Genomic DNA, 27834 nt, shown 5'->3' on the forward strand with positions numbered 1-27834 from the left:
CGGCTGAATTACAGACTGTTTTAAAAGTCATACTTGTCACGCAAAACAGAGCACCACCCCCCACGTCTTGTTCACTGTGGCCATTTAGTTCCACGCTAAAATTGGAATACGGAAGGTTGTCTTTTCCAATGACTTTTTTTGTATGTTTTCTACTGTTAGACAGAGCAAGAGGAGATGACAAGTGAGGGATCTGTGTCATCAGCTGATGGCAGCTGTTATTCATCAGCACACAGCAATTATCCGATAAAGTCAGTAAATATATGCAAATATTTGTCATACATGTGTTTGTGGCTTATGTAAGAATGTTGATGGGTACCATTTATAGTATACTGTGTAAGAGTGTGTATGTATACAAATGTATTTGAAATGTAAAGAAGCAGGCAGAGGAGAAAGGAAAGGGCTAATTTCAGCGGATTCCGCCTGAGCTGAGCTGCCATATGTACGCAAATGTTTCAGGTGACAGCAGTCGGCCCCCGACATGTTCTCCGAGGTTACCGTGTTGGTGAGGTGTGTTTGTGTATGTGTGGATAGAATATAGGTCGCCAACACCTTAGTCATGCCAGGTCATCAGTCAGAGAGCATCTTAATCACCGTTAATAACCACCAAGCCATCTGTTCTCTCACTAACTGGTAGAACGAGCCTTAAAGTAGTCATGTGCAGGGGTTAAAGTGGTTTGGAACGATCTGAAACAGCGTTCCAGCACCTCCGATTAACTGGTAAATTAATCTAATCTATATCAGTGTTTCACATCAGTTTTAAATAATGGCAAATATCCCCTGTTCATGCATCAGCGCACACAGCCAGTCCATGCTAGGGGTGTTAAAAACTAATCATTGCAGCGATGCACCGCGATGCGGACCTGGACCATTCTGCATCAATGCATTGACATACCATAATCGTATATACCCTAATGATGTAACTAACTAATGATGCTTTTTTCGTTTTTTGTCTTTTCTCTGTTGTCTGCTGTGTTTAGACTCCGCTACATTCAGGAAGTGTCTTTTTTAATAGCATATACAATAAAAGGGGGAGTTCATTTTCTATCAGACTGCTTGAATTTGTTGATGAAAACCATGTGTAGCATATATAATAATACTGAGGAGGTGACGCATCGTGATATCGAGTCAATTCAAATTGTGACACCAGTGAAGACTCACACCCCTAGTCCATGCACAAGGTAACTGTCTGTAATAATAATAAAAGTCAGTTGAACAGGTGAAGATCACGTTGTCGGTAGCCTACCGGTTACAAACAGGCTGGGTTGTGATCGCCACGGCAACGTGCTGCTGATCCAGTGTTTTTAGATGAGCCCAGAAGAGAATATTCGTTTAAAACGGATCGGTGATGCTGTTCTGTGTGAATCGGTGTGTTTTATGTGGAGTGACTGCGTCAGACTCTGTTTAAAAAATAGCCTTTTAAATGCTTGTCAGCAACCGGTCATACGGTAACTTAGGAGGTGCGCGATCACGGAAGGCTTGTATCACGTGGACATCTCCTCACTATCTGCTAGCTGTCTGTCCCCTGAACACACTGTAAAAAATATCTCCTCAATATCTGCTAGCTGCCTGTCCCCTGAACACACTGTAAAAAAACATCTCCTCACTATCTGCTAGCTGTCTGTCCCCTGAACACACTGTAAAAAACATCTCCTCACTATCTACTAGCTGCCTGCCCCCTGAACACACTGTAAAAAATATCTCCTCACTATCTGCTAGCTGTCTGTCCCCTGAACACACTGTAAAAAACATCTCCTCGCTATCTGCTAGCTGTCTGTCCCCTGAACACACTGTAAAAAACATCTCCTCGCTATCTGCTAGCTGCCTGCCCCCTGAACACACTGTAAAAAAACGTGGTCTCTGTAGACAGCCCAGGCTCCACAAACAGTAACAAAAAAAACATAAACAGTGTCCCAGCGTTCCAGCCAATAACCGACAAGAAGGATTTTGGGGTGGGGGTTGGGGGTTAATACGCGGAAGGGAGGGGACGGGATGAGGACGAGGGTGGGGCGAGCTAGTCTCAGTTTTGTTTGACAATAAAAAAAAAAAAATTAAACTTTGAACGTCAACAAGAAGTGACATCACCCAACATCGCGTAGAGCACCTTTAAGTAGTACTCCAGAGACACAAACAACCATTTCCTGGGTGAAAGTCTCTGCTCCCTGCTTGAAAGCTCTGTGTTTTATGTCCCAGCCATCCACGCCAATCTTCATCCCTACACGGACCAGAGCTGTCTTATACAGCAGCAGTCACTGTGGTGCATTCAGCAAAAAATACGTGGAATAGATACAAATTACAGTGCTTTACTTTTCGTAGCTTATATGTCTGAATGGTTCATGGCATTGCATTTATATATTGCATTATTAGGTTGTGTTGTTGAACAGCACTTAGCATGAGGTGGACAGAGTTTTGGCTGTGAATGGCACTGTTCAAGTAAATCTTCATAAGAAGAGGTCAAATCCATCCATCCATTATCTGGAACTGCTTATCCCAGCTGACAATGGGCGCCAGTTCAGCACAGGGCTGACACATAGACCCCATTTCCACCTGGCATTAAGATGTGTCATGTATCCAGATTGAATAGATGTCATTTAACCTGATTCCATTTACACCTGGTAATAAAATGTCTTCAGTGTCCACACTGAAATCCCATGGATAGGCGGATGATCTAAATTGTTTATAATAATAGTAAAAAAAAATAATTAAGAAGTCAAATAAAATAAAATAAATAAGTACAATAAAATAAACAAATATATTTGTAGCACATTGAACAAACTTTTTACTTCATTGGACTGTGTACTCACCACTCTACATCTAAATAAAGCAGCTATAACATTCAAGGGACAGCAGCCTTTTCCTAGCTTTATGAAATGTGAAACACACTAAAATGTCTCCTCCTTATTAATCATATTTAAATTCATAGTACAGACAAAAGTAATACATGCAGCAAATAAAGAAATAATGACTACTCCGCACTTTTGTGTCCTTAAGGGCACACGCATTGCTTATGCAGCACTCATCTGGTTTTCATATAGATTTTGTTCATTTCTATTCCTATATTGGCCATTTAGGTTTTCATGGAGTGTTTGTTTTATTTGTATTTTTTTTTCAAAGCTTGGATTATTCATACGTGTTTTCAGGTAGAACAGACCAGGGAAGAGAAAGGAAGGATTAGATAGACTGCAAATGACTTGCAACACAGCTTACTTCTTGGATCTAAGGCAGAGATTTTGGGAGCACATGCAATAGTTTATCAAAGGGTTTCACTAACTGCACTTTGGCTATGATCAAGCATGTTTGCATTAATATGTTTTGAGTATATCCTTTCCAAAGCAATAACACATTCATTTCAGACAATTCTTTAATGTGATAGATTATTATTGGTTGATTTCATGTAATGCTTTCAAACTGAAAACTCCATTTAACAACCTGGTCACATGAAGGGGTCATACAAAAATGTGATTATCAATCTCATGTTCAACATCACTTCAGTACGTCCAACAGAAAGCGAACACATCACCGTTCATACATCCTCTACATGAAGCTCGGCTTTGGATTTACCTGAAAAATCCAACTTTTAGCAAAAAAAAAATATATATATATATTTGGAGCATGGCTTGTGGCAATCTAAAGAATGCATGGTTTATAGGAAATGGTAGAAAAAGAAATCACGAGTCATCAACATCACACTGTCATCACCACCATGCTATCATAACATCGTCACAGCCTCAATACTGAAATGCTGCACTACAACCACATCATCATCATTACTTCATCTCACTGTGTTAACTTCAGCCATCACTGCCATCACGTAATCAGAGCACAGCCAACAGTATTGTGCACAGGTGCCAGATCAGCCTCATATCCATTCATTCAGGCTTCAATATGACACGTAGTGTGATAATACTACATGTTGTGAACTGCTATGCACAAACACTGACATGCACGTTGGTTACTTTCTGTTTTGTACTTCAAATTGACTCTATTTTCCATTGTATTAATCAAGGTAGACGCGTTTTGGCCAATAACTCAATGAATGTAAATGGAAAATTTCTCAAACGCAATCAATGCAAAACTTGAGAATCAGGTTTACCATGGCAATTTGAGGCTCTGAACCTAATTTGGTGAAGATCAGCTCTTAGGGGGTGCTATAATCGAGGTAGACACAGTTTGGCCTATAACTCAATTAATGTAAATGGTAAATTTGCAATTGCAATGTACTACAGCAGCTCACACCTCGCGATATGTCCTGATGTTTGCCTCGCCGCGTCACGGCTTGGGTTCCGGTTTCGCATGCTACGCAGGTTGCCGAGGGAGACTCGCGCCTGGGAGGCTTGGACCCCGTCATAACTGCTTGCAGTTCTAGTTTCCATTGTAACTAACACCCACATCCATTTTTATAAGCTGGGAAATATTTCCCATTTCTATATCTAAGCCACACTTACTCTCAAAACTGTACAAGCATGTGTAAGAAGATCAAGCAGAATTTCTTTTTGCATCAATGAGTACACAGTTTACAGTTTTTAGTGTATTTTGCAGGACACTAAGGGACATAACTCATTGATCCTTGATGGGGTGAACCAGGGGACAACTGCAGTGAAGCCTAAACTACAGACCTTGACTTTGGCTAGCCTTCTCTCAGTGCTTTAATAAGATGCCTAGCGACACAGTACAGAACAGGGGATGCCAGGACACTGGTGCCCTGTGCCAGCATTGCCCGGAACCACAGACGAGTGTTTGGGGACTGTTTCTCTGACCTTTCCAACAGAGCAAAGGGGGGACTGACATCTGCTTTAATAAGGCTGCCCACTCTTCATTCCCCATGTCACCCCCCCCCCCACACACACACACACACACACACACACACTCCCCAAGCTGTGGAACGGGCTCTAGCACTGGAGGAGAGGTGGCAGAGGTAACAGCTGGCTGCAGCCGTGGCGGCATGGCCGTGGCATGACCACAGCTTTATTAGTGGCGTCCAGGACACCAGCTGAGCCTCTCCCAGGGTCCCTGTCACACTGATGTCTTCATCACTAAGCTGAGCAGACGGGCCAGGCCTGCCAGCCAGTGGAGGTGACAACAAATCCAATTACCTCCCCTCCATGGTGCCCACACCAGACTTGGAGGGGGGGGGGCAATGGACAGTGGAGGATGTTGCTAGGACAAGGGATGAGGGACATGCAAGACAGGACGGTACCAAAAGACGTGGTATTCTGTAGAGCCTTTTAATTTGGCCTCTGGGTGATAAACCTGGGTTACTGTATTTTTCACGCTGTGACACATCTGACATCGGGACAAAGAAACGTCAAGACTGACTTGCTGCATTAGAGGCTTTCAGCTACGTGGGCTGAAAGGACTGCAATGCAGATCAGACCATGTCATCAACAAAGCCTTAGTCTCGCTTTGCCAGACCTTACTCCACAGCGCTGCGGAGGAGGGTTTGGCTAGTCCACACAGCATTCTGGGATGGAAGAAAACGTAAATGAAACATCGTCAACATAGACTACCAAAGCCTAAACAGAGCAGCGTGAACGTGGTCAGAAATTCACGGCAGTTGTGACATCTTGACTATATCATGGCAACTCATCTTGATGATGTTCAAAGATTTACTGTATGTATAGACTGGGTTTAAGATCAAACGATCTCCTCAATGAGTATCAACAATACATTTAATGAAAATCAAGCCATTAGATACAGTGTCTGGTTTCCAAAGGTCAGACAAGAGAATGTCTCATTAGTGTCTCCAGTAAAAAGAGTTCATCTTCTCTCGAGCATGAATGTGCTCATTGAATGTAAGGCAACCCACCTGAAGATATCCTGTAATAGACCAAAGTGTGTGAGTTCTGCACGGGCTGAATACTGAGACCTGAACCTGGCTTGTACCTGCTATTTTGTGACCAGATCTCATGGATACTGCCAAATTTGAGACCTGGACCTGACCAGAAGCAATATTTTTGCATTTTTCCACCATTACTGCCCATTAGCTTGCTAGGCAAATGCAAGGCCTTTGCTACACACGCTCTCATTCCCTTTCCATGGGCATTTTGTTCCTGCAGCACATCACACCCATGGATGCAGATGATTGGCACGGTCCGAGAAACAAATAGGAATATTTCTAAATAAATTACATTTGTATATAAGCAAACCTGAACCTAAACAGAGCCCAAGTTTTACCCAGCAAAATGACTCAAGCTTGAACTGAAACCTGATACTCTGTCTGTCATGACAAAGAGCCTATTGTTTTATACACAAGTCCAGTGTTTTAGGATATTCCAATGTGCTATTTCCCAGCATTAACAATGATCAGTGTCACATTCTGCAACATGGCTGGTGTGGAAAAATAAAGAAACACAATTTTTTTTTTTACTTTTCTCAAACAAAATTGACACTATTCTAACTCCGATTGACAAAGCTTGACTCTAGGTTATTCTAGAGGACTCTAGTATCAAACAAATGCATTACTATTTGAATATCTAAAATTTCCCTCGGGATGAATGAAGTATCTATCTATCTATCTATCTATCTATCTATCTATCTATCTATCTACTATCTATCTCTTGAAAGTCACTGCTAAGACACTGTCAAATAAAAGCAGGTGAGGATTGCTGGCCCAGAGCACAGACAGCACGGTTTGAACGTGGCCTTGAATGTGCCAAAACTTGTTTTCCCTCCATTTAGGCCCCCCTTTTATTTCCATACCAAGCAGGGAGGATGTGAAGGTTGGTAAAACACAAACCCAATGAGGTGACACAGGCCTAGTTTTCAAATGCTGCTTTTAAACATTAACTCAATTAAATCTCCATAAACAAATTGGTTCCTACTGATGGTCTGGGACAGAACATGTTAAGTGCTGATCATCGCAGGCCAGTATTGATCTGCAATCGGCACAGCTGTCCCCTTTGTGGATTAAGGTGAAGGAGAGGGGGAACTTGTCTGGCAGTGAGGATGCAGGGAGGGCCTTGAATGGAGAGAAAAGCAAAAGGAGGCAATTCGCCAAAGCAGAACTCCTCAGCCGTTCTGTTTTCCCTCACTCTGTCAGTCTCCTCTTTCCACCAGAACACAGCGCTGGGTTGAAGGAGCCTCACCTTATCATCCACAGAGCTTTAGTGTTGGGAGTTCCGCCTTCAATCTGTGACTTTGGTGCCCAACCGGAGAAGATCATTCACCACTTCCTCACCTGACATCCCTCCATACAGGGATGGGATGATCGATCCATGAGTGCAAAAAAAAAAAAAAAAAGGAGGGCGTAGTGTGAGGGTGTGTGTATGCTGAGAGAGTTGGAGGGGCTCTCACTTTTGAAGGTGGTTGAAGTCTTGCCAAGATATTTCATATTCATAGTTAAATATTCAGCGCGCATGGTGGACAGGGGCAATGGGCGCCGGTCACAAAAAAAAAAAAAAAAGGGGGGGGGGGGGGAAAGGGAGAAAAAAAAAAAAAAAAAGAGAGGGGGGTGGGGGGGGGAGAAGAAAGGGGGGGGGGCGGTGGGGGGGGGGTGTTTGGGGGGGCGCTTCTGCTACAATCCCCCGTACGAAGTACAAGCATTGATAGGGGGTTGTTTGTTGAGGGAGGGGGGGGGGGAAAAAAAAAAAGGGGTTTTATGGTTTTTAGATGAGAAGGTGGCAGTTGCTGATGGGTTAATTTTTTAGCGTGGTACCGGCAGAAGAGGCCGGAAAAGGGGGCGCGACAACCCCCACTTATGCGGGGCTTATATACATATGCCCCCTTATGCAGAGGAGGCCCATATCAATTGCAGAACTTTCAGTGTTTTGGTCATTATGCCAAGTTGTTTGAGCGAGCGTCTTGCATGTCTGAATGGGGAATGTGGACTTACTGGGCTATGACCACTGAGAAAAGCCTCCTCTGCATAAAACCACCTTGTGGCTCCTCGGAAATGTTGTATCGCACTGTGTGTTGTGTGTCTGCAAAGCTGCAAAGTGAATAAAGTTTTGACGAAGAAACTTCATTTCACCACTGAAAATGTTGAAGGCCTGTGTCGGCTGGGCTTACTCTATGGATGTGAGAAAAATAAACAATATTACTATGCAGTATTATACAAACAGACAATGACTATATATCTGGAGTAGGAGCAGGTCTGACACGCAGTAAAAATGTCTGTTCGCCCTAATTACAAAAACATGTTTCCTCTCTAAATGGTATCTTTCCGTGCAGATACTTATGTCCAGGTTTAAAGATATATGTCTACGACATTTCTGGCTCAGCCCCAATACATTGGAGATAGATGGAGTTTAGTCCTTAAAAGCTGAAAATAGTTTCAATGAAAACCGTGCACAGCGAGATCTGTGGATTATTCTCACCGGGGTATTGTTTCAGGAAAGAGACATAGTCATTTTTGTCAATGCTGTGATCACCACAAATGAAATCCTGTTAGCCTCCTTTGTATTGGATTGAAGAAAGACATCTAAAAGACAGATAATGTAGCACAAAACTAGCATAGCATAGCTCAATACCACTAGAGGTAAGGATACATGGCTTTTGTTTTCTTTCTATACAGATGAGAGGGCTGGGCGCTATATCGACTTTTTATTTAATTGACATATTTTCAGATGAGATATGTGCTGAGACAATTCCGTGCCTGGGCATCTCTCTCACGCACTCGTCGAACCCCGTCCCCACTCTCCCGCTGTGTCTGCCCAGCTCACCTGCTCACTACAGGGTCCAATAATAAGGATTGCCCATTGCCCCGCAGCCAGCCTATATCCACTCCGTTCCATTTCCAGGATTGCTCCGTTGCAGATGGAAATCCCGCGAGATTTGACTCATTTAGGCCGGATAGCCGCAACCTTGGGCTTTCTTTGTGTTGGAATTTTAAACTCCGGTGGATTTAGGATTAACTGCTCCTCAGATCTCTGCAGGGTAAAGACAGACAGCTAGCTAGACTATCTGTCCAATCTGAGTTTTCTGTTGCACGGCTAAAACTACTTTTGAACGTACACATGTTCCACCAAAACAAGTTCCTTCCTGAGGCTATTTTGCAGAGACACCGTGGCTCCTTACAGAGCTTAGCCAATAAATTCCAATAAACCAGAGCACGTTTTTCTTCCATCCCAGAATGCTGTGTGGACTCGCCAGGCCCTCCTCCGCAGCACTGCGGAGGAAGGTCTGGCAATGCGAGACTACCCCGCAGCCAGTAAAAAGTTACATCGGGCCAGGAAATACAAGCAGCCAGTTGCCCGATCGGGCCAGTGCTGGAAAGAGTGAGCAAGCAAGCAGTAAATAGTCAAGTTGACAGCTTGTACAGTAGGTTTCACTGTTAGGCAGGAGAGGAAAACCTTATGAAGTTATTGTTATAGAAAACAGCTAAAGGAGCATTCCCAGACATAGGCCTGGTTTTATTTAATATATCAGTTTTTATTTACTACTGTTTATTTACATGTGTTGCAGCTGTATATATTTTTTTAAACAGGGAAGGAAACCCTGTCTTGGGATTTTATTTTGCATTTTTTATTTTAATAAAAGTGTGTGTGACATCCCACATATGGCTTAGAGTTACAACTGAACATTTAGCCCACTTTGTGGAAAATACAGAGCTATATATCAGCTGAAAAATACTGAGGTGTGATTTTTGGTCCATATTTTAGGTGGACCAACCCTTTAATTAAGAGTCAGTGGTAAACCAGTGTTTCAGTCTACACCCATCAGAGCTCATTAACACATTGGTTTGTAGCTCTAAAGAGCTGCCCTTAAGGCATAATGAGGGTTGGACATATTAACATGGACAATTGTACAATAAAATGTATTCTAAAAAGATGGAGCAAGAATAAATACTATATAATCTCTATTAAGATTACCGTATGTTGCGCACAGCTGAAACCACAAATAGTTGTTTCTAGATTTCGGTTTGTGTACAAAATAAACAAGACAGTACAAATTAGTGAGCTTTACAGGTGTGACGTACAGGTTCATTTTTTATGTAACTTTAGAGCTACTTGAAGGGATAAATAACACATCCCTTCTTCCTGTGACTGCACGGGTCACACCTCTTGGTTTGGAAGAGTGGGAGTGATTAAAAATGACAAGGAGACATGTCAAGTCTTATTAATCAAAGAGCTCCACCTCGCTCCGTATCAGAACCAGCCGGTCCACAGGGGGAACCGGGGCGGGAAGTATATCTGCTCCCCTCCGGCCCCAATCCAGACCCCGAAATGCTGATCCCCCCTTCCCACCCTTCCCCTGACTACACGTCCAAGTGATTACACTACACCCTCCAACCCCTCACTCGTACACAAACACACACACACACACACACACACACACGCTCAGAGGGGCTAATTAAGGCTTTAATATGCAAATGAGAGCCGCAGTAAATTACACAGCTGGCAAATATGCCTGTTTTTGCCTGAAAATACATCAGGAGTGCAGCGAGGAGTGTGTTGCTGCTGTTGTTGTTGTGTTTGCAGAGAGACAGGGGATTGCCCCCCCCCTCTCCTCCTCCTCCTCAAACCCCCATCAACTCCCTCTAAGCAACCCAAGCCCCCTCCCTCATCTGCTGGAGAGACTCATCCAGCTTTGTCCCTTTCAAAGGTATCAGGAGGAAAAGTCGACTCTGCACAAGTAATGTTGCATTTTAGTGAGGGACACGACGGGAGTTATGTAGCTTTGTAGAATGAATGTTCTGTAGTCTGATAATATGTCATCAACTAGTCTGTGAAGTCCAGCTTTGATTTGATAGCTAACTCTCTGAAAACAGTGTGGGAAACCTGACGTGTCACTTTCTTGTCACATTTTGTTTACATATTAAATTGTTCGAATATGGTTTTCATAAATGTATTCTGTCTTTGGGACAATTTCCAGTCTGCTTCTCTTGAACACTGGTTAGGTAGATGGGTCACAATGTAATGTAATTTTCTTTCTTCAAAAAATCAAAAGCAATAACCTTTTTTTCATTTTAAAAGGGTCAGTTTACCCAAAAACACTAGTAAAAAATGTGTTATCTATGCATGCAGATAGCTTCAGTTTTATCTGTTCAGGGTTTAAAATATATGGCTGAGGTTTCTGCCCCAGAAGTGAATATAATGTTTTTTGGGGGCTTAAAGCATTGAAAAATTTGATTTTAAAAAAATCAACAGAAGCAGTTTATCTTTTCAGAAACAAGCATCCTGGTTCCTTCCTGGTCCTGGGTGTTCCATTGACCTCCCTGTCAACAGTTTTCAGAGTGACTTCCTGTCATGTTTTCTGGAAAATTTGTGGTTTTACAAATCTGGAGGCAACACTGGATAACAAACCTCGCAAAGCATGCATCGGCCCTGTGACCCCCCCAAAAATTGCTAAATCCTTTATGAATTTAAGAGGTGTGCTGTGTCAAAAAGTAGTTTAAATACCTGAATTATTTTAGTGTATTTTGTGCTCACAAGGTAGCCTTCATATTCCAAAATAAAGTTTTTACACATTAATAAACTTTAACTATGGTTAATATAGAGTAACTCCCATGTGTCCCTTGGTCATGCATTCTGGCTGCAGTTACATTTTGTATATGTTAGATACTGTTGACTGAAGTGTGTTTAATTACTACTAAGAGCACATATTCTAATTCTGGATTAAAAACTGGAAGTGAAAACTCTGCTTCTCTTCCTATTCTCCATTAAAGGGTGAATTTCTTTTGTTAGGTCATTAGAAATGAGTAGTTCTCCGGTGATTCACTTGGTTAAATAGTTGTTAAAAACAGTCTTAAACAGTCCTTTATGCTTTCTGAACTCTGTGAGCTGTATTGTGTGCTGTGGTTCCAGTAGGTGACTGACTGATCTGGGAGCAGTGTGACCCCCCCCCCCCCTTCTCGGAGCCGTTCCCCACTGCCCTCTGAGGCGTTGCTGGGAGGTTTGTTCTGCCTGGTTGCTGTTGTCTGCCTACGCACCCTGTTCCCCAGAGCACCAGTGTCATCATGATGCAACTGAAACCTGAGTGCCGACTACATGCATGGTCAGGCCGTCCTGTCACCTAGTCACCCTACTGGGACTGACCGTGACAGGGAGGGTGCCCGAAAACATACCCAGAGACCTCTTTGTTTCACGCTGTTCCTAAAATAAGACTCCACACTCCTTCAAATGGTTCCCTCTGTGCGGTACATTTCCCACAGCAATTTCTCCACAGACCCCTACAAACACATGTATCTGTTCTGGGATCACTCCCGTACCTCTCACATTCACAGAAATGTGATCTAAAGCCAGTAAACTAAACTGAGGCGTGAACAGTCAAGGTTGTTAGATGAAATAAGGAATAGCCACAGCAGATCTTTTCATGGATATGAACAGATATCAGCCAATCTGGTTTCCATCACCCTGTTTCATTATGGCTACATATTCACCGCTCGATAAAACTCTTATGTGGAAAAGTACTAAAGATTACACATCACAAAAACAATGTTGCATCCATTTTGGGGGTTGACAGTAGTCTCGCATTGCCAGACCTTCCTCCACAGCACTGCGGCTAGTCCACACAGCATTCCTGGATGGGAGAAAAACGTGTTCTGGTTTATTGGCATTTCTTTAAACCAATCACAATCGTCTTGGCCGGTGCTAAGCGCCGCACGGAGCCACGGTGCCTCTGCTAAATAGCCTCGAGAAGGAACTTGTTTTGGTGGAACATGTGTACGTTCAAAAGTAGTTTTAGTCGTGCGAGAGAAAACTCTGATTGGACAGATAGTCTAGCTAGCTGTCTGGATTTACCCTGCAGAGATCTGAGGAGCAGTTAACCATAGTCCTCACAAATCCACCGGAGGTTAGAACGCCAACACAAAGAAAGAAGAAGGTATTGGGATGCACCGATCCAACTTTTTCAGTCCCAATACCGATTCGGATATCTGGGCTTTTGGTATCGGCAATAACGAGTAGTGATCTGATACCAATGTTTAATTGAAAAGCTGTGTGGAAGTGACAGGGATCATTCTTTCATGAGTAAGGCAACATCAGGCTTGATTTAAATACTGCTTTCCTAACTTTGTAAAAGAAAATACAAAGGACAAACAAAGAATTTTGCCTGTAAAAAAAACACTATTTATTAGTGATGCATGAAAACGCTCTTCATCCTAATCCGCATGTTCGCTAAAAATCATCCACCATCCGCCCTGAATTAATTATTTTTTGGGGATTTGGAGACCCACGTGGACATTTCACTGCCCCTCTACAGTCCCTGTAGGCTACGTTGCTTTTTAAAATGATGTTTTTGTAGTGCTGTATGAGTGGTTTACTTTACTGATTAGAGAGGCTGCTTTCAGTGAATGATCGTTTCCATACACGCAGTAATGTCACTACAGCTAATATCGTGGGACATTTAGGCAGCAAAACTTAAAACTCTAGTTATAAACGTGACAGAGGAGACAGAACTAAATCTTTAGCTTCTGAAACAATAACAATAATAATAAAAATAATAATGAAAAAGTTATCTTGCTCTTCCTTATAGCTCCCCCGGGGAGCCTCTTGAGTACTTAAAGGCAACTTGGGGTTCAATAGGGGCCCGCAGCTTAAATTTGCCCCTGGGCCCCAAAGTTGGTTAGTCCGGCCCTGCTCCTGAGACCAACTGTCCTGACACCATGACTGGTTGTTGTTTTTAAGACCCAGTTTCATTAAAGTAAAGAAACTAGATACTACTACTTCAGTAATGTGAATGAAACAGAGTTTGAAACATGGTTTAACATTTTTTTAAAGGCATCAAAGTCAGGCACTTTGAGGGGGATTTCTAATTTAAAAGGTGTCATTTACACTCAGTAGCCACTTTATGGTACACCTGCACAATATAATGCAATCCAGTACAAGTGATGTGCCATAAAGTCTACTACTATCTTTTTTTACAGTCATACAGGCTTTGATTTATTTACATGTTTTAGCACTGATGTCATAGTTAGTGATGTGTTATATGGGACTGCATTATATTCAGAGGTGTTTCTAAAAGTCTGACCCCCTCATGTATGTAAATAGGAAGGACAAAAAAACAGAAACACCTCTCAGTATAATGTAGTACAAACACCACCTTTGACTACAACCTCAGTAATGAACACACGTACTTGCATTTACACATTTCTGACAACAAAACGCCACATTATAAACTTAGTAATGGTGGAATCTGTGGCAGAGCTGTTGAACTGAATTGCAACAGATTGTACAAGTGTACCTAATACAGTGGCCTCCAAAAGGCTTTATTTAACAGAATACAAGTAGAGTTTATAAAAAAATAACCCTTTATCCTTTAAGCATTAAACTACTTTGTTGTCCTTATGGTTTGCTCTCAGAGAACCACATGCTCCGGTCGCCCCCCCTCCACTGAAACAAACTACTGAACCACACACGCACACACACACACACACACACACACACACACACACACACACACACACACACACACACACACACACACACACACACACACACACACACACACACACACACACACACACACACACACCATGCTGCTGTAATTATCACTCAGTGAGACAGCTCTCTAACAGCTACACCTCGCTGACATGCGACATTCAGGAGAGGACACTCTCCAGCGTTATCACTCAACTCCTCTGCTGTAGAACAGCTGACAGGACGCTCACGTCGGCTTAATCCAAAGCCAAATATTTAAGCATCAAACAGGTAAACAGGCTGCCGAGGCTCCGTCGTCCGACCCGCGATTAACAGAGCGCCGGGCAGGGAAGTTTACTGCATTAGCTGGGCTGACAGAGTCCCCACGATAAGGATGTAACGGCTCCACCGTGCTATGGCTACAGACAGAACTTGCCCCTCAGAAAGACTGCTTTCCACTAGGGCCAGGGTGCATGAATATTTTAGATGGGTAAATAATTAATAATTAACAGCAAACAGGCCAGTGATCAAATGGAGCAGTGTGGCAACAGACATGAAAAATCTGACTCTTGTAAACAAAGACAAGAGGACCCAGATTTCCTCCCCTCTTGCCACCTTCTTTTCTCGCCTTTTAAATATGCGCATCTTCAATCCCCCTCCCCACATCGTTGTGAAACCACACACATGCAGAAGGCACATGTATGAACACAAGAACTCCATATCAGCGACTCTGTCAAACACACACAACGTGCTGCCATAACCCCTCCGTCACTCACTCACATTCACACCCACACTTATTTTCCTTCAGAAGAATGAGATTTTCACGTATTCCTTGGCGACCCGGGGAATGTGACTGAGCGAGAACACTTGATCTGGCCACCCGCTGTTTTCTGATGGAAAGATTTGCTTTTTAATACAATCGTCACTCCTCCCACCTGGATATGCCACGCCAAGACAAATCCCAGCTGTGTGACTCCAAAACCTGACAGAGCTTAAAAATTCCCTTATTACCATTCCCCTAAAATATCCAGCCACACTAACTCCAACAATGGTTGGAATGCTAATCATATCTCTTGGCGGCTTAGAGGAGCATGAAAACAGAGCCGCCAATATGGAGGCTCTGGTGTGTGAGGAAGAAGAAAAAGACGAAGAAGTCCCAGCTTTAATGACACACATTCACAGAAGCATCATGGCTCTTAAAAAAAGCTGCTTCTCCAAAATCTGGCGCATCTTGCCGCTTGACTTTCGCCAGAGGAGACATTTCATAAAAATCAGACTTAATCGTGTAAACAACACGCAGACAAACAGAAAACCACTGCAAACAAAAATAAAACAACTCTGGAAGCTGTGCACGGATCGCCTTCAGAGTTAATTTTAAAGTAAGCATTCCGTTCCTTGGAGATTTTAATTAATGCTTTAATATGCAAATAAGTTAGCAGAGATAAAATCATGACAAACAGATGGCAAGTGTGGGTAATTATTTTGTGAATCCAGCAGGGGCATGTATTAAAGTTATGGCATCGTTTTCCTCGGGCCTCTGCAGCCATGGATGGTAGAGGGGGAAAACAAGAGACACAAATGACTTACTCGTGTCTCCAAATGACAAATGTGACCACAGTGAGTCTGAATTCATCACAAAAGACAAGACGTTAAGGAGAAGTAATCCTCAGTCACCAGTAGCCCTTCATTCTAAATTAGGACAGGAATTTAAATGAAAGCACCAATAGTTTATAATTGAAATTCCTACAGAGCTGAAAAAACAAAGTGTATCCATTTTACTATGGTATGTACTGTTTACAACGGGCAGGGTGGAAGTCACTGAACAGCAGAGGAGCAACAGAAATCACAATTCATAACCCCGGGTCATGTTTTTATGCCTTAAATAATCCTGCTGACAAAACTATCTCACCACACGGTCCATACCAGTGTTTTCCCTCGGTTTGTGGAAGACTTAGGTGCACAGATTTGGCGGAGGGGTTGAGGGGTCCTTCCTAAAGAAAATCTTACGTTTTTAAATAAAAGAAATGTGCAATTTGACATAAATTTGGACAGTTATAATTATCATAATCGGTGTCTTAAACGTTGGAAAAGCAAAAGCAGATATTAAATGAATAACACTCAAAAAACCTTAATGACAGAACTTGCTTAAGAAGTCCACTGGGGACCAACTACAACCATTACATCTGAATAGTCTTTCATTTCGTTTGATGTTTTTTCAATGTTTTTGGTGCTTTTTTGCCACATTTTACATTCATTCAGCTTAGGTGCTGCCAAAAACGGCTCGGGTGCTGCACCTAAAGGTGCTGACACACCAACCCGATTATCGGCCGTCAGACAATCTGGTGAGGTCAGTGACTCGAGTCTGTTCGGTGTGTCCCGTGCCGTCGTTAGTCGGAGGAGCCGTCGGCGTTCATTTGGGCCGATTTGACATGTTGAATCGGCCAGTGACATATTATGTCTTGTGCATGCGCAGAACGTACGCTCAAATCGGCGTCGCTTCGGTGTGTTCCGAGGCACTTTTTTGACCAACTCGGGGAGATTGATCAGTCCGACGGTCGGCCGTCGGGTTGGTGTGTCAGAGCCTTAAGACTCTAAATGGCAGGGAAAACCCTGCAAACGGCTCTGGAGCTCTCAGTTCTATCACGCTGCACGCACAGATGCAGGTGGAGTGGTCATTGATGTTACGGTCCGGCACTGTTGTTCCTGTCCCCGTTTGTTTTCCTTTTCCCTTTTTCCCTGTGTGTGTTGTCTGTGTCTGTCTCCTCCTGCTGTGCAGCCCAGTCAGAGGATCTAGGTCAGGGGGCGTGGCCATTACCTCCAGCTGCAGCTCATTGTCACCAATCAACCAGCAGTTATCTACCCGGGCTGGCCACCTCTCCAGCGCCAGTTCGTTCCTACACCACCTGTGGTAACTTGGCTCCGTACTGCGATCTCAGTTCAGTTGTTACCCTCTCAACATTGTAGTTGTCTCTGCCACGTTTGTAACCTGTCTCTCCTTCTATCAGATCCCGTCTGTTCCTGCGGCTCGCCTGCCTGCCACTTCCACGCCGCAACCTGCTCATCTGTTGTCTGATATCCTCGTCATCCAGCTCTCAGTGCTACTAGCTCTCCACCCCACTCAGCTCCTATTCCGGTCTGAAGCTGCTCCACCCTGAACTGTTTTCTCTCTGCCAAAACATGCAGAATAAACAACATCGTTAATCACCCTCTTTGTCCGTGTGTCCGTCTCTGCGCCTGAGTCCCCACCAAGCTTAACAGAACGAACTGGCCATACATGGACTCAGCAGAGATGCCACATGAAACAACGGGTGATGGCGTACAACGCGCCCTCCACTCACAGGGAATGTTATTGGGACAACACGACCAACACATCCGGTCTCTATTGGATAACAACCAGCGGTTGTTGGATCAAGTATCTCAGCTCACCTCTCAGGTAGCTAACCTGGTAACACTCACTACTCTTCCTCCCTCTGCTTCTCCTCCGCCTGTTCCTCCTACAGTTGCTCCAGGCTCTGCAGCCGCTCCTGCCTTCGGGAACCCCCTACAACCTCACCCGAACCTTTCACCGGGGAACTGAACAAATGCCGTGGTTTCCTGCTTCAGTGCCGCGTTGTTCCAACAGAAGCCCCTGTCCTTCTCCACGGAATCCTCAAAGGTACATTACGCTCTGGGGTAACTGAGGGGCAAAGCGTTGATTTGGGCAGAAGCGGCTTGTTCTACTCAGCAGATTGCCAGCCTGTCGTTTGACGATTTTTCCTCTCAATTGGAAATTGTGTTTGATCACCCGGACCATGCCGGGACCGCCACAAAGAGACTGTTGAAGCTACGACAGGGCACGGGTAGCGTGGCTGAATACGCCATTGATTTTTGGACCTTGGCAGCCGATTCCAAGTGGAATGACGAAGCTCTTCAGGGAGCGTTTGTTAACGGTTTGAGTGACACGATTAAGGATGAACTAGCTGTTCGTGATGAGCCTGCTAACCTTCATTCTCTCGTTTCCCTTGCTACACGAATAGACAGCAGGCTACGGGGAGAGAGGAGAAGGAGGCGGTCGGGTCCGCGCAAGGCGGGGCCCCTCACTTTCTGCAACCCGAGCAACACCACCACTGGACACCGCCCACACACCTCAGCGGTTCCCCACCGGAACTAGAGCGAGCCCATGCAGCTGGGCCGTGCTCCGTCTGTCCCCTGCCGAAAAGGAACGGCGCATGCGGGCTGGTGAGTGCATGTACTGTGGGGACCGCACTCATTTCCTTGTTAACTGTCCGGTTCGCCCAAAAGACAAAGCTCGCAGGTAAAAGTGGGCGTACTTGCGAGTGCTACACCTGACTCAATGCCCACAGCACCCCGTCTAGTTATCCCAGCTACAGTCCAGTTCAGGAATCTGTCTCTCCCATTAGCTGCTCTCATTGACTCTGGTGCTGAGGATAGTTTCCTTGACGTTAACCTGGTCACACAGGCTGAGATCCCTGTTAAGCCCCTGCCTAAGCCTATAACAGTAACCGCTATAGACGGCCATCAGTTTGCCAATATCACCCACCAAACTGTTCCCGTTTCTCTCATGCTGTCCGGCAATCACAAAGAAACCATCCAGTTTAAGGTAGTCTCCTCCTCTGCCTCCCCTCTTATCCTCGGTTTCCCTTGGCTTAGCCTTCACAACCCCCATATTGACTGGCAAAACCACAAAATACACAGTTGGAGCACTCACTGCCATTCTGCTTGCCTTGGGTCGGCTATTCCGCCCTCTGTAGGTTCCCCTGCTTCCCCTGTCAAACCCCCAGACCTCTCCTCAGTCCCTGAAGAATATCTGGACCTAGCCGAGGTATTCAGTAAGTCCAAAGCACTTTCACTACCACCTCATAGGCCATACGATTGCGCTATAGAATTGCTGCCTGGAGCCCCTTTGCCGTCCAGTCGGCTTTTCAATCTGTCCCGTACTGAGAGAGAAGCTATGGAATCCTACATAGGCGACTCCCTAGCCTCTGGCATCATTCGTCCCTCATCTTCCGCTGTTGGTGCTGGGTTCTTTTTTGTGGAGAAGAAGGACAAAACATTACGCCCCTGCATTGACTACAGAGGACTAAATAACATCACAGTCAGAAATACGTACCCCCTGCCTCTCATCAACTCAGCATTTGAACCCCTTCATGGTGCCACCGTGTTTACCAAACTCGACCTGCGTAACGCTTACCACCTCGTTAGGATCAGGCAGGGAGACGAATGGAAAACTGCGTTCAATACCCCTCTCGGACACTTCGAATACCTAGTCATGCCATTCGGTCTCACTAACGCCCCAGCAGTTTTTCAGGCCATGGTCAACGATGTGTTGAGGGATTTTCTTCACCGTTTTGTGTTTGTTTATTTGGATGACATTCTGATATTTTCTAAGTCACAGGATGAACACGTCTCCCACGTCCGTCTGGTTCTCCAACGCCTCATGGAAAATAAACTGTATGTGAAAGCAGAAAAATGTGAGTTCCACCGGCAGTCCGTCCCCTTTTTGGGTTTTATTATCGAGCGGGGACAGGTGTCACCAGACCCTGACAAAATCAAAGCAGTTGCGGAGTGGCCCACACCCACGTCTCGGAAGCAGCTACAACGCTTCCTGGGCTTCGCCAACTTCTACCGCCGCTTCATCAGGGGTTTCAGTCAAGTGGTTGCCCCCGCACAGCTCACCTCCCCAAAGGTGCCATTCCTGTGGTCGCCTGAGGCCGAGTCAGCCGTGAGTATACTGAAGGAACTGTTCTCCACCTCACCTGTTCTTATTCACCCAGACTCCAGTTTGCAGTTTATTGTGGAAGTGGACGCCTCTGATTCGGGGGTGGGGGCTGTCCTGTCACAACGTTCCCCCACGGACCAGAAGCTCCATCCTGTGGCCTTTTTCTCCAGGAGATTGACCCCTGCTGAGAAAAACTATGACGTGGGTAACCGGGAGTTGCTAGCTGTCAAGTTGGCGTTGGAGGAGTGGAGGCACTGGCTAGATGGAGCAGAGCAACCCTTCATAGTCTGGACAGACCACAAGAATCTGGCTTACATCCAGTCATCCAAGAGGCTAAACTCCCGTCAGGCCAGATGGGCTCTGTTCTTCAGCAGGTTCAAGTTTATCTTAACATATCGTCCTGGCACACGTAATGTCAAGCCTGATGCTCTCTCTCGCCAGTTTACAGACAATGACGACTCCAGCAATCCTGAACCCGTTCTGCCCGCTTCCTGTTTGGTGGCGGCTGTTCACTGGGAAATCGAGTCCCTCGTCCGATCGGCACAAGAGTCGGAACCTGGACCGGCCGATGGCCCCCCCGACCTTCTCTATGTTCCCGCAGCTGTGCGGCCGCAAGTGCTCAACTGGATCCACACCTCTCGCTTCTCCTGCCACCCTGGTATGAACCGTACACTGTACAAGCGTACGGAAGAGGCATTTTTTGGTGGCCATCCGCGCGGGCTGACGTCCGGGAATACGTGGCGGCCTGTTCCATCTGTGCCCAAAATAAGGCTTCCCACCGGGCTCCTTCGGGCCTGCTGCAGCCTCTCCCAATCCCGAGTCGTCCTTGGTCTCACGTGGCCTTGGACTTCGTCACTGGACTTCCTATGTCTGAAGGTAATGACACCATACTCACCATCGTGGACAGATTCTCTAAATCTGCCCATTTTGTTGCATTACCAAAATTACCGTCTGCCAGTGAGACGGCCGACCTCTTTGTCCTACATGTATTCCGTCCCCATGGAATACCTGTGGACATAGTGTCCGATAGAGGCCCACAGTTCATTTCCGGGGTATGGAAGGTGTTTTGTTCTGCTCTGGGTGCCTCTGTCAGTCTCTCATCAGGTTTCCATCCCCAGTCCAATGGCCAGACTCAGAGGACCAACGACGGACCTGGAGGCTGCTCACGCTGTGTGACATCTCAGAACCCGTCAACCGGGGGGCAAAACACCGGGGGGGGGGCGAACCCCCCCTTTTTTTTTTTTTTTTTTCCCCCCCCTCTCCCCCCTGGGGGGGGGGGGGGCAAACCCCCTTTTTTTTGTTTTCAGAAAAGGAGTTACGCCATCACGTCAGTTCAGATAACGCTGCCGCAAGGTGTGGTTGGACACCCGGGGAGGCCCTTCTACGGACAGCAGAGCGTAACAAAGAGAGTGGCAGACAGGCACAGGGTAGTCGCTCCCCAGTTCCAGCCTGGTCAGCGAGTCTGGCTCTCTTCCGCAACATCCCTCTGCGCACTGACTCCCGTAAGCTGTCGCCCCGGTATTTGGGTCCTTTCGAGATCGACTCCATCATCAACCCTTCGGCTGTCCGGTTGAAGCTTCCCCAGGCCATGAGAGTCCATCCTACATTTCACGTGTCCCAGCTGAAGCTGGTCTCCTCCAGCCCTTTGTGTCCGCCTGTGGATCCCCCTCCGCCACAGCATATGTCGACCATCCAGCCTACACGGTGAGGGAGACTGCTGGATGTCCGGGAGGGTGCGAGGAGAGCTTCAGTACCTGGTGGACTGGGAGGGATACGGTCCGAGGAGAGGTCCTGGATTCCCCGGTTTATACTGGACCCGCAGCTGGTGGCTGACTTCCATAGGGACCACCCTGACAAGCCGGGTGGGTCGCCGGGGTGGCGCTCCGTTGAGGGGGTACTGTTCACGGTCCGGCACTGTTGTTCCTGTCCCCGTTTGTTTTCCTTTTCCCTTTTTCCCTGTGTGTGTTGTCTGTGTCTGTCTCCTCCTGCTGTGCAGCCCAGTCAGAGGATCTAGGTCAGGGGGCGTGGCCATTACCTCCAGCTGCAGCTCATTGTCACCAATCAACCAGCAGTTATCTACCCGGGCTGGCCACCTCTCCAGCGCCAGTTCGTTCCTACACCACCTGTGGTAACTTGGCTCCGTACTGCGATCTCAGTTCAGTTGTTACCCTCTCAACATTGTAGTTGTCTCTGCCACGTTTGTAACCTGTCTCTCCTTCTATCAGATCCCGTCTGTTCCTGCTGCCTGCCTGCCTGCCACTTCCACGCCGCAACCTGCTCATCTGTTGTCTGATATCCTCGTCATCCAGCTCTCAGTGCTACTAGCTCTCCACCCCACTCAGCTCCTATTCCGGTCTGAAGCTGCTCCACCCTGAACTGTTTTCTCTCTGCCAAAACACGCAGAATAAACAACATCGTTAATCACCCTCTTTGTCCGTGTGTCCGTCTCTGCGCCTGAGTCCCCACCAAGCTTAACAATTGATGGCATAGATGTTCAAATGTCCATTTTTCTGAGTCTTTCAAGGACTTCCCCTCCATGCTGGTTTCAAAGTTGAGACTGGAAGTTCATTCTTAAGCTTCCAAACAACATCTATGATTTTGGCCATGGTCAGGAGGCACAGTGGGTTGTCCACTAACGCAGGGTTGGTAGTTCTATAACTGGCTCCTCCTGTCATCACATAAGCAAGACACTGAACCCCACGTTACTCCAAAGCGCTGGCCAGATCTGTGTGCGTTTGTGTGTGTGTGTGTGTGAGAAAAACAATGAGAATGAAAGGAAAATTGCAAAAGCGTTTAGTCCGTTTGTCCATATGAAGGATATATAAGTGCAGTCCATTTGCCGTTTTTGATAAATAGTTTACCCAGTCCAGTCCCTGACAACTGGGCAAACTAATGAAGATCGTGTGATACGATGGAAAGCTTCAGAACAGCTGCCAATGGATGGTGAGCTTGTTTTGCCCACTGCTATTTCCAACATCAAGAATGAACGTTAATCTCAATTAAATAATCTTTTGGTGATCACTGTGTCCACTGTGGCTTCATCATATTGTTGATAGCTAACTGCAATACAAGAAAGCATGTCTAAGCTCATAGAACTAACCAGTACCCAACATTTCCGCTAAATCATTGTATAACGGCTAACATTGACCGAGAACATGCCAAACTTGTGCAGTGTTCCAGTGAAACAGCCAGTGGCGTCTTATGGCCGGCGCACACTAACAGATGTAATGATAAATTAACCGTTTTGTTTCTATAGTGTGTGAAGAGCAATGATTTGGCCAGAACAGCACACTGTTCCATTCACAAACAACCAGAGTCCTGACTCAAAAAAATTTAAACATCACGCGATGAAACGTGACTTTAGAGTATACAAACGTGGCGGACGACAGCCAGGAAGAACAGCCATGCCCGGGCCGGGCTTCTGTGGGAGATATGTCCTCACACAGAGGTTCCCCGCTGATAACGCCGGCGTCCCAGCCGGGACGGTTAATGATGAGCACTGCTCTCCACCGGAAGCCAGGTTGCCCCTGTGAGTTTTAACTAACCATGAAGCTAACTCATACTCTGTTTGCACTGAAGCCATTAGCTCTGTTAGCGGTCTTAGCTTCCTCCACCCTCTTTCTCCCTTTGTGATCCGCTGATCTGCGGTATGAGCTCTGTTTGAGAACCGATCTCCCACAGAAGCCCGGCTGGGTTCAACAGGAGTAGACAGCGTCCGCGGCTGTCCTCGGCGTTCCCCACTCATAACGGGATCGTAAATACTGAACACATTTAATATTTACGACTTGAAATCAGTGCGGTCAGGATGGACTTCCGAGTAGATCGGGGGATGTAAAAAACATTCTTAACATACTTCACAGCATGAAGAACTGGCAAGTCGGGAGACGGGAATCAGGCCCAAAATTTAGGCTTGATTCTTGTGTGGTGTGTAGCCGGCATTTGCTGTGTTGCAACAGCAGGCGATTCAGATCTGTGACCACATAGCTGCACCTACCTGCTCCTGCGGGGGTATGTGGTCCAAATCCAGGCTAGCGAGAGAACGGTTGATCCTCAGGGCCAGACACAAGGCCATCAGGCCTCCAACCTTCACCTCGTTCTGACGGAGGTCCAGCCCCTGAATCTGACGACTCTCTGCAAGGAACTCTGCCAACGCCACAGCACCTTCACCAAAGAAAACGGTGAAATGTTAGAGAAGGCAAGCTTGCCTAGGTAGTTGCAAGGCTAGTTTGACCTTAAAAAACCTCTCTTGGCTAGCTTCCCTAAATAATCGACTTTGTCCAGACTGCAGTCTTTAGCCTAGGTAGGACTCCAAACTTAACTAAAAGCATCTATGTTTTGGCTTCAGACACTGGCTCACACATACATTCTGCATCCACAGCAGCTCTGCCTCGACATTTTAATTAGGTAAGCATGCTGCTTGTCTCTTAATGTAGTTTAGCTACAGATTAGAACATTACAGGGAGGTGATGAGTTTAGATGATGGATCAGGGAGTCATTATAAGATACAGTATCAAAAGAAAATGCTTATGCAGTAGTCTGTTTACTACTAACACAGCTTTATTTATGGACAAAACAATTTTAGTGCAAAATCTCAGCAGGCTAAAGGTAGTTTTAAAACGCCACTTATCCAAATTACTAGTTCAAAAACACAAAATGAATGATCTGTTTTAGAGCTGAAAGGATTAGTTCATTAATTGATATAATTGGCAATTCTATTGATAAACGATTAAGCACAAATTCAAAGCATTTGTTCCACCTTCTCAAACCTACTTAGTGTTCTACAACACTCTTCGAGTTTCGGACGGTTGGCTGGACAAAACAAGCCACTTATAAATGTCACCTTGGGGTCTGGGACACTGCGGTGGGCATCTTCCACTCTTTTGTTTGACGTATTATAAAACATTTAATCTGGAAAATAATCTGCAGATTATTTCATTTAAAATGATTGTTAGTTGTGTTCCTATCTGTATTTAGAACTAATAGGACATGCAAGTGGTTGACATGTAGCGGGGGGGGTTTGAATCTAACCAAACTGCGACCATTTCACAACGTTAACGACGTGTTTAAAACCGCGAGCGGGAGACCCCTCCTGTGGGTCAGATTGGAGGGGAGGAATAAACGTCCTACATCGTCGTATGGTTTGGAGGACTGGTTGTGGAAAAGAAGAGTACTGCACATGTATTGTTGTACCTTCACATGTGATGTTGGCTTGGGCCAGGCCGAGCTGCAGCACCGAGCAGTTCATCATCAGAGGCTCCCTGATCACCTGGATCCCCTCGTCTCCCAGGAGGTTCTCACCCAAATCCAGGACCTGCAGGACCTTCAGCATGGGCTGAAAGACAGCATTCATCTTCGCTTAGTCTCGCATTGCCAGACCTTCCTACACAGCGCTGCGGAGGAGGGTCTGACTAGTCCACACAGCTTTCCGGGATGGGAGAAAAACGTGCTCTGGTTTATTGGCATTTCTTTAAGCCAATCACAATCGTGTTGGGCGGAGCTAAGCACCGGACGGAGCCACGGTGCCTCTGCTAAATAGTCTCAGGAAGGAACTTGTTTTGGTGGAACATGTGGACGTTCAAAAGTAGTTTCAGTTGTGCGAGAGAAAACTCAGATTGGACAGATAGTCTAGCTAGCTGTCTAGATTTACCCTGCAGAGATCTGAGGAGCAGTTAACTATAGTCCTCACAAATCCACCGGAGGTTAGAACCCCAACACAGAGAAAGTGGAAGGGGACGGACATCAGGCGGAATTTCCGGCGGCACATGAACAATCGTGGAAGTGGAAACATTGTTCTCATTGGACCCAGGTACCAACAAAAACTGAAGACTTTTAATCCCTGTTATTAAAAGTAAAGTATGACTTTACTCGACAATGCAGCGTTGCTTTAGACTCTGTGTAATGTGCTACTATCAGTGTTAAAAGGCTGAGATTTTTTTAATCATCATTATTATTTTGTGGTGATTATGAATCCTTTTCTGAATGTTCCTCTCTTGTTAAATGCTCAGAACTTCTGTCTCCACTCTCCAGAGCCACATTAGCATTGAAGGTTGATTAGCTGGCGCATGAAGCTGGGGGCGTCTGGGGCACAAGAGGCCCATGTTGCCCAACAGCTTGAAGAGGAACACGCCACCCACTCCTCGGTTGCCCCCTCGCCTCGCCACCCTTGTTAAACTCCTCTGGTCACTGCTCTGAAGAGGGAGAGGGAGCGCGGGGGCGGAAAGCAAGCCAAGAAGGCAACAGACAGGCCCGGAGAGCGTCTTCTTCGGAGTTAATTTGCACCACGGTGACAACAAACACACTTGAGAGGGTCCCCCCTCTTTTTTCCTCACTGAGTCGCGGCACACAGAGGCACCGCCACATCCAAACGCGTGGCGAGAAGCTTCTCCGGTGAAGAGGGGAGGAGGAGAGGGAGGAAGAGCATCTCAAATGGATATTCACGAGGGATAATAGCAGACAATTAAAGAGGCGACTGCGTGGTTGAGAGTGTGCGAGAGTCGAGCATGGTTGAAGCCTGTCAAACGTAACCCACAGGAGGGTTGGAGTGAGAAGTTTGAGGGGGGTACGAGTGTGAAAGCACCAAAAACACAGTATGCTTTCACACATGACATGCTGGCTTTAAACAAAAAAACTAAAAACAGCGGAACACACAAAGTAGAAAACAACGAGAGCCCTGCATGACATATTCACCTCAGAATGTTTTTTTTTTTTTTTTAACAGAGTAAATTTAGACATCATTAGCCACATTCTAAAACTGGAAGTCAAGTGGATTTTGGCCCACATCTGCTCCCCTTGTCTTAGTCCTTCAAAAGACAAGCCGAGAAGCCACGAGGACAGAGAGGAGAAGCACACACACCAACCAGAAAGGTTAATAACAGCTCTCCTCGTCATCATATTCGACACGACCAGCTACGGGTCTAATTATCATCATTATGGCCTGCAAGGACATCTACTTATCCCCATGACTGGCAGGCAGGATGAGTGGCCCTCCTTAACACACATCTATTATTTAATCAAACCGTTCCTTCTTTTGGTAGCGCTGGAGGAGACAGGGCTAGCGTATGTGGCAGGCCTTTAATTTCTAGCCTTTTGACTTCCACAATCGCCACTCACATGACAGGAAGGTGCAGTTTATGCTGCCAATCAGGCGGAAGGAATGCATGTTATTAGGAGTGTACAATGAAACGTGTGGAGGAGGGACTTTGTCAGAGGGGGACTCTCTGGATGGGGCCAACGCTTTTCATTTCCTCAATACCGTATAAAGGAAAGCAGGTATCAGCTGGACAGTTTAACTCCGTTTAACAAAGCTGATACGGCTGTTGTGATCACTTCATGGTCAGAGATAGAATCAAGTGGATATCTGTCAAAGTTAACAGTATTTTAAGCATGACATTCCCTCTTTCTGTTTCCTCTTTCTTTCCTCCCTGAGCTGTGGAGGAGGGACAGTAACACAAAGTGGGGATTCTGCACTGACTTGTCTAACTCAGACTGCTGAAGACTCATGTTAACTGCAGATACACTTTGGAATGAATTTAGAATGGAATGAGAGCTGTGGACCTGTCTCTGTAATTCCATTGGCTGAATGTAAACATGTGTGAAGTGACCTATGAACAGCTTAAAGGAAGAGTTGGACATTTTAATATATGCTTATTCCGCCTTTTTTTCTGAGTGAGAGGAGAAGACTGATATCAATCTCACGTATGTGCATTAGTTACAGAGTTGTCAGGACACGGTTAGCTTAGCTTAGCGTAGCATAAATACTGGAAGCAGGGGGATACAGCTAGCCTGGCTCTGTCCAAGCTGATAAACATGGCTTCCAACCCC

At 45.7% G+C, this 27834-nt stretch overlaps 1 protein-coding gene across 3 annotated transcripts in view; it reads right to left on the reverse strand.

Moving 5' to 3' along the window:
* si:dkey-288a3.2 (protein phosphatase 1 regulatory subunit 37) overlaps positions 1–27834 on the reverse strand; it is an 88556-nt gene that overhangs the window by 19484 nt on the left and 41238 nt on the right. For 2 of the 3 annotated variants that reach the window (XM_039786303.1, XM_039786302.1), the window contains exons 10-11: positions 25204–25345; positions 24008–24174 (exon numbers count right to left, since the gene is read on the reverse strand). In XM_039786303.1, the coding sequence (XP_039642237.1) occupies positions 24008–24174; positions 25204–25345 (309 nt within the window). Of the gene's footprint in view, positions 1–15730; positions 15832–24007; positions 24175–25203; positions 25346–27834 lie in introns of those variants that run through there. The other variant, XM_039786304.1, reaches the window with a different exon arrangement.

This window comes from Perca fluviatilis, chromosome 20, assembly GCF_010015445.1.
Source record: "Perca fluviatilis chromosome 20, GENO_Pfluv_1.0, whole genome shotgun sequence".
In the NCBI taxonomy this organism is placed as follows: Eukaryota; Metazoa; Chordata; class Actinopteri; order Perciformes; family Percidae; genus Perca; species Perca fluviatilis.